The sequence below is a fragment of the Micropterus salmoides genome, unplaced genomic scaffold (assembly GCF_014851395.1).
Source record: "Micropterus salmoides isolate LMB-PRFRI ecotype aquatic unplaced genomic scaffold, ASM1485139v1 Ms_hic_scaffold_2159, whole genome shotgun sequence".
Lineage (NCBI taxonomy): Eukaryota > Metazoa > Chordata > Actinopteri > Centrarchiformes > Centrarchidae > Micropterus > Micropterus salmoides.
In genome coordinates this window covers 19,030-26,486 of record NW_024041328.1, presented here as the reverse complement: position 1 = coordinate 26,486, position 7,457 = coordinate 19,030, and the positions used below count along the sequence as shown (strand labels likewise).

Sequence of the window (7,457 nt, the reverse complement as noted above, 5' to 3'; positions counted from 1 at the left end):
TGTACGACTTCTTGGTTTTTTGGATGTAGGTGTCTGGTGCGGGAGCGGCACAAATAATAAAAGCAGTTAAACGCAGCCATGTGAAGGGTTTTAACTGTCAGGTTAGTTATAAGATGACTGTCAGCTCTTTGGTAGACTGCTACATCTGTGTGTTGACCATTTCCCAGCTCCGACAGACTTAACAAGTAACATAATAAACTAAAAGGTGAAGATCCACTCAATGAGGAACAGTGTTTGGGTCTACTCATTTGAGACACAAGTGACATTGTCTTTCCAAGGATCGTCATTATGATGCGGAATTGAACAGCGATGCGAGAAAAGTGAGTCTGAAGTTAAAAAACTTTAACTTTATGCAATGGAGAGCAATCTTAGCCTGGAGGCTCTGTTGCGATTTGCCAAAAAACTGCCAAAGAGAAAGCGATGCAGTGGAGGGCCAGTGAGCAGTTGCCCACAGCGACAAGCTGACAGTGGCGGAGCCAGTGTTGTATGATTTATAGCGGGCTTTCACCATAAGGAACTTGCTCATACTTATAAAACAGACCAAACACATATTTTAGTGATGCATTGAGCTAAATCAGGCCAACTTTTAGTGCCATTTTTATGTTCCCTAACATTTCACATCCCTTGCTTAGAGTCTGCCCTTTGCCCTTTTGTACTGCTGTATCTGCCTGTACCGCATGAGGCTATGAGGCACTTTAATCATGCTGCATGGGTTTTTAATTGTGTTTATTATATTTTAGGTCATTTAATTGTTATATTATAGGGTCTATCCTGAAATGTTCTTTATTCTGTATGCTGCGGGACATGGGAAACTAATTCCTTCCTTCATGTTTTAACATAGTTGAATGACAATAACTAAACTGAACTGAGAGGAATTATTATCAGCAGGAGATCAACGTAATGTAGTACACTGATTAAAAATCTGGGAAAAAACAAAGCACTGGTATCTGATTGGGAATGTTATTGGCATTTACACTGAGTATGATTAGAAAAGGGTACTGAGGGAGAAAAAGTTGGAATAGTGGATACCTGATTTTTATATTTACCGTAATGAACTGTAATCTATCATCATGTATAGATGTAATGTATCATCACAACTATATATATATATATATATATATATACACACACACACACACACACACACACACACACACCACACCACATATGAAGGGTCACTCATGCATTTGAAACAAGCAAATTACAAGCAAATACTGCTACAACCACTGACATCAAAACAGCAACATGCTTTAACATTTCAGCACAGAGAGCAGTGAATCAGTTGCCCCTGGCTCTCTTTTCTTCTTACCGAATTCAATGAAAGAGTATGGCCGGGAAACTGTGGGGACCTTCTTTCCATGCTGCTCATGGAACTCTGCCTGCAGGTCTTCTAGGTAAGCAAAGGCCAGCTTCTTAGGAAAGCTGGCCTCACACAGCACAAGGTAGCACACTCCTTTCTCTATACAATAGCTGCAAGAAAGAACATCACGGTTTGAGAAGATCTGACACTGAAGTTGGTATGGTACTGTGCATTCAATGTTAGAAAAATCATGTTTATTTTCATACTCACTGAAATGCCATAGAGCCAGCCTCTAAAGTGCAGCGTGTGGGACTCTGTTCATTGAGTTTCCTAAAGAGCTGCTTAGCTTGACTCTGATACTGCTGAAGGTCCCGACCCAACTGAACAGACAAATAAAAACAGCAAAAAAAACCCACCACCAGTCACTACATGATCTCCCTCTCATCTCACACAGTAAATATGGTGTTTGACCAGGGCAAGACATTGATGTTTGTTCACAAGCTAATTTCACTATGTTACCACTGGAAGAGACATAAATGATACAACCTGAGTGTGGTTACTTGCTTAAGTGTTTGGCAAGACAAAAATAGCAACCATCTAAAGCCCAAATTTCACACTATTTTCTTTAACAGTGTCAATGTCTTGCCCTTTAAAGTGTGCTGAATATAAATAGTTGGCATAAAAGACTACAGACAGACTAAGCAGTGTGATGCTACATCTGAGTCTGAAGGCAATGAAGTTGTTAGTGGTAAACTGGTGGGTGGTATTCATTTCTTGGGTGTTGGTGACTGTAGCAAATGACAGATTCATTACAGAAACACAGTAGCATCACAGAGACATGTATGACGAAGCACAGAGCAGAGACACAAACCTTTTCACTTCCCTTTTTGAAAGCAAACAAGAGAGTGAGGGAAATATGTTAGACTCCTGGCAAGTCATGCTCAATATCACATAATGAAGCAACTTCACATTTCAACATGTTTTTGCATATGTTACGGTTATGTTTGTGTTATTTCTAAATCCAGTAACCACTAGGAAAACCCTAACATTTGTGACGTCAGATGTGGAATAAGTGAATAAGGAGGTGACTTTGGAGTCATGAAATAGAAACCTGGGTTGTCTCATCAAAACAAATCTTACAATCAAAACTGCTAACAGAAATATAACAATAAATGTCAATCATCATCAGTAAATGTTCAACAGCATCTTTGCCAACATAAAAATGAGATACTGGAGTTTTGAGGTGAATATCAAAAACCATTCGGCCACTAAGACAGTCTGATATTTGAGAGTTAAAAAAAACCATTAACAATACATCAGCTGGTTTCATTTTTTTTTTTTTTTAACATGAACACATAACATAAGCAAACATTTTTGACGAGATAACCCCCTTAATTTGGTTACTAGCAAGATATTTATTGAGCAGAACATTTTATGGTTGAAAAATACAAACACATCTTTGACCTGTCTGTATAACTTATTTCTTGTTACTTGTCGGCAGCATGCAAAATTAACTATTTTGTCCACCGGCTAAATGGCTACTGAATGTCCAAAGTGTACCAGCCACTCAACAGATTGTTTTTTGGGCTGGTGAGTGAAGTACATATCTACCAGCCATTTGCATGTTTTACCAGCATTTGGCTGCTGGCTGGGGCTAATTTTGAACCTTGCTTGTTGGCCAACATACATATATACAGATACATATATGACATGTTGAAATCAGAGAAAACATATTGGTCAGGCTCTAATCTGGTAAAAAAAAAAGTCAAACAGTGCCTTTAATCAGGAATCATTGACTTAATTCTGCAATCAATGCTGATAAAGAGCATAATACGCTGCCCTCTTTGATTTTGGCACATCACGTAGACATATCTGACTGTGTAATGCACATTTATTGGACTGTGTCTTGACTCTATAGCTGCAGCAGACCACCAAACTTCACAAACCCTACTGGTGAAGTTGTGCAGTGCTGAAATTAATTGGACAGGATCTGAATAAGGTCAGGGTTTAAACACAGGGAGCCTCTGAGGAGCCAGTCGTTTGCTTTAGGTAAATAACAGGCGGGTTTTGTGTTACAGGTAGACAGGCCTACAGCAGCTAGTTAACGTGTCACTAAAGCGTTTGTACTACTAAACGCATTTACAGCAGAAGCAAGTGGCGATAACAGACAGCTAGCAACCACAGGGACAAAAAAGCTTAAAATTAACCTGCTCGTCCTCCTGCATTGAGGCGGCCAGCGGCAGTCCGTCAGCCAGCCGAGCGATCATCGTCAGCAGCACCATCTTCCTCAGTGTCTGGGTGTTTCTCTGCTGCCCGCTAAAGTCTTACAGGTAGCTGGTACCAGCGTTTGACAGGCTGTAAACTGACAACACCTCAGTGCTGATGCGCTGAGCTGGCCGGAAACGCTACAGCTTTGTGTGTCACAGCTAAAGAAGTCCGTCCTCTTGTTATGACGAACAACAAACACAGTTCCGTAACACTTCGACTGCATCCTTTATTTAACCAGTGTATTATTACTATCCTCCTCACAGCTCATGTGGATTTATTATGACTACATGGGCACTATTAGGCTCCTAGACGTAAATAAATAAATAAATAATTCATTAATAAGTCACTACATCTTATCTCATGTGTCCATCCACTGGGGAAGACCGTAAGAGGCGACTGAAAGCACCAGGAAAAAAGATAATAAGTAGAACTTTAATCAAGATAATTTAATTCGGATAATTAATTGAAAATAATAAACAATGACTTGACTTTAGTTAAACAAAATACGAATGTACTATATGTATCTTATGTAAAGAGTTATACATATATCCTAAAATCATTTACAAAATGTTTATTTGATAACGGTAAAAATTACAATGAGTCTGGGTTTTTGGATCCATTATTTCTGCAAATATGTGAATATGTTTATGTAAATATTTGACAGAAAATTTGCCCTGTCTCGTAAAGAAAGTATGACAATGACAAGTTAAGGCCATTTTTAAAGCCTTGATATGAAAGTGATAGTAACATAATTAGCTTCTCAAGGAAGGACATTATGCCATGTCCACAAGACATACTTACCAAATTCTTACTTAGGACACGTTTCCATTTCCTTTCAGCTTACTGTGCAGAATGATATCACTCTTGCTTCAGTAATCATTTATTGTCCAACCAAAGATCAGTATGACTCAGTTTATCTAGTAGTTGTAGATGTGAAACTGCAGCAGAGGGCAGCATTGTGCACTTTTAAGAGAGATAAGCGTTCTCTACAATATGAAGAAAATGACTCCCCTCATCCCCTTTCCTTATGGTATTGAATCTATTTTATTTAAACAGATTGTGTTCTAGCAGTTATTTGAGAAAACTGCTGTTGAACTAATTGGACATTGGACAAACATTGCATTACCTCTGTCACAAATGTGCAATATTACAGACAAAGCAGCATTTTGTCATCTCGTGAAAAGAGGAGGCGAGTTCAAGGCATTGCTCAGGATTTATCATTTAGGTTTCCAGTGATGCACTGATAATCCTATATTTTAAAACAACTGCTTTTGAAAAATCAGATGGAGTAAGGAGAAATAATCTGAGCTCTAGGCACATAGGCCAGCGAGAAACATCTCGAGGTTCCAATAAACATTACAGCATCTGTTGAAAACAGTCAGATTAGCAGCCTGATCATTCACTAGGCTACACAGTAGACTAGGCCTACCACTTTTTTTGCGGTGCGCCTTTTGCCTGTAAACAAGAGATCATTACAGCCCTCAGCCTGATGAGGTAAGAGTTTCATCATCAGTCCCTTTACAAAATGACACACTATCTCATATAGTCCCAATTACAGCTGTCATGTCCTTCAAGATGGCATGCTGAGATCGATTTCCGGGTCACACGATCGAGGAGTCGAGGAGACAGAAATGGCGAGATGGCCAATGGCGTGAGCTAACAGGAATGAGATAAAATACCAAAAGTGTGTATCCCTCCATAAGATATTTAATAAAATCCAGTCTTTAAAGTAAAAAGTTTTCACAATAGGCTATAGAAGTTTCACACCATCCGTCACTATATAATCAGTATTTACTCAATCAGGGTGCAATGCATGGCATAGTGATTATATTATCCTCTTACTGATAGGTCATGACCAAGTAGCCATTTGTGATCCAATCAAATCCTTAATAATAATACTGCCACGATTGTTCCTCTATAAGAACCGCACTTTCAGGATATGAGGCGTGAAGGAAGTGTGTCTGAAGAGAGCTACGAGGACACCAGAACAATGTGAACAGAAAGTGGAACAAGATTTAGACATCCTCTAACTGCCCCCCTGCCCCCAACAACCCAGAGTCCTTGTGGGGATAATCAAAGTGCCACCCTATATCATCTTTTCTCTCTGCAGGCTCCATCTGTTAACATCACACCAGCTGCAGGTTTATATGAGCAGGGCAGGGAGTCAAGTTCAGTCACAATAAGGCAACTGAAACTCAACTGAGGACGGCCAGGTGACTCCCTCATTGCAAACTACTCACATATTTACATGCAAGTGAAAACACATTTTGTTGGAATTGATGCTTTCCTAATAGGAAAGGACACTAACTTTTAACTGTCTTCAACCGCACAGACTAAACATTGGCTAATTGTTATAGAAAGCACTGACAAAATGACAATAAAAGAGCACTGTAATGACCTTTACTTGACCCAATGAACTCACTGCACCCTGATTCAGAGTATACTAAACACATACACACACACAGTCCTCACAGAGGACTACTGCAGTTCACAACAACAGGCAGCCTGAGGTGAAGGCAGTTGTAGAACATGCACAGGCTACTCGCTGCACTTGTTTGGAATCCAAATTTTATATTAGAAAACTAATGACTCATGACAAAACATGACTTGAACATACATTGTGTAAAATAACTTAACTGTAGAAGCCATAAGTGGTGGCTAAGTCTGTTTTTATGGGTGGCATAGCTTTTCACAAAGGTGAGGTTTGTGTAGCACTTTGTCTTTCTCATATCTGTTTCTGTAAATTCACTGCCTTTTTGTCAAGAGTAGAATAGAGAAGATGATGTGTTAAAAGCAAACACATTCCCAGGCTCACAAAGTTACAAATGCCAATTTATGGAAGGAATTTCAATGGAGAATAAGTCAAGGGCAACTGGACTTAGTTGAAGATACTGGAAGACGTTTCACCCCTCATCCCCATCCCATCCTTCTCAACTGCTTTATTACAGATCCTTCTGGTCGCTGCAAAGAAAACAATTACAATAAAATGGCTTAAAAAGGAGTCGCCAACACAAGCTGAGTGGTTAACAATATTAAGAGCTATTTACAATATGGAAAAAATTACATACTCATTGAGGTTACAGAGGGATCTTTTCACTGAAAGGTGGGCACCATTGATGACAGCGATGGAAGACCATTAGAACTGAATCAGGTTAGAGCTACTAGGCGACCTTGTATACGACCCATGTTTGTTTTTATTTTTTTTCCTAAATTGATGTTTGTTTGGTTTGTTTTGTTTGCACATTCCATCTTCATGGTTGTTATTTTATTTTTTCTAGTCTAATCTAGATTTTACTGTATGTGTAAGAAGGTGTGAATGTTGAGATCCCTTGTACAAGATACTGACACTAAACTGAGTAAAATGCTGTAAAGGGAGATTTGAAAGATGTTCAGAATAAAAAATAAGTGATAAATAAAAAAAAGAAAAAGCAAACACATTGGTGGAACCTGAGCTACCAAACCTCGTAATTAGAGGTTTGCTTGGAACAACAGCAGATACATGCAGGTTTGAAGTGGACTCATCTACCATCGAAAGGCCTTTTAATTTAGTTTAAAAAAGAAGACACACAATTTAATCCAGGTTTAAATGAATTCACTAGTTGGTGGATCCATCCACTGATAATGTTTGTCTATAATTCGATGGCAATCTGCAAACTCTTTAGCAACCAGAAAATGTAACCTACAAAATAAATCTACAACAGATATACAATTTAATTATCAGCTACTACAAATAATAAAACAAGAATTGCAAACTGTAGTCTGTGTGGCCTCATACACTCATGCATACACTCAACGTACACACACAGAGCACTTCATGTTTGTGCAAGTCTTTGAGATAATCTGGCCTCATGAGTTCCAAATTCTTCAGGAACAAAACATCCAAGAGAAA

At 38.8% G+C, this 7,457-nt stretch overlaps 1 protein-coding gene across 1 annotated transcript; it reads right to left on the bottom strand.

The window, feature by feature from the left end:
- Positions 1-4: 4 nt before the first annotated feature.
- On the bottom strand, positions 5-3,715 carry LOC119916766 (vesicle-trafficking protein SEC22b-B-like; the record flags this gene model as incomplete). Its single annotated transcript, XM_038736736.1, has 4 exons — positions 3,508-3,715; positions 1,571-1,680; positions 1,310-1,470; positions 5-33 (listed from the first exon to the last, which is right to left on the bottom strand). Coding segments are annotated over exons 1-4 (375 nt in total), but the record flags the coding sequence as incomplete, so codon positions are not given.
- Positions 3,716-7,457: the final 3,742 nt, after the last annotated feature.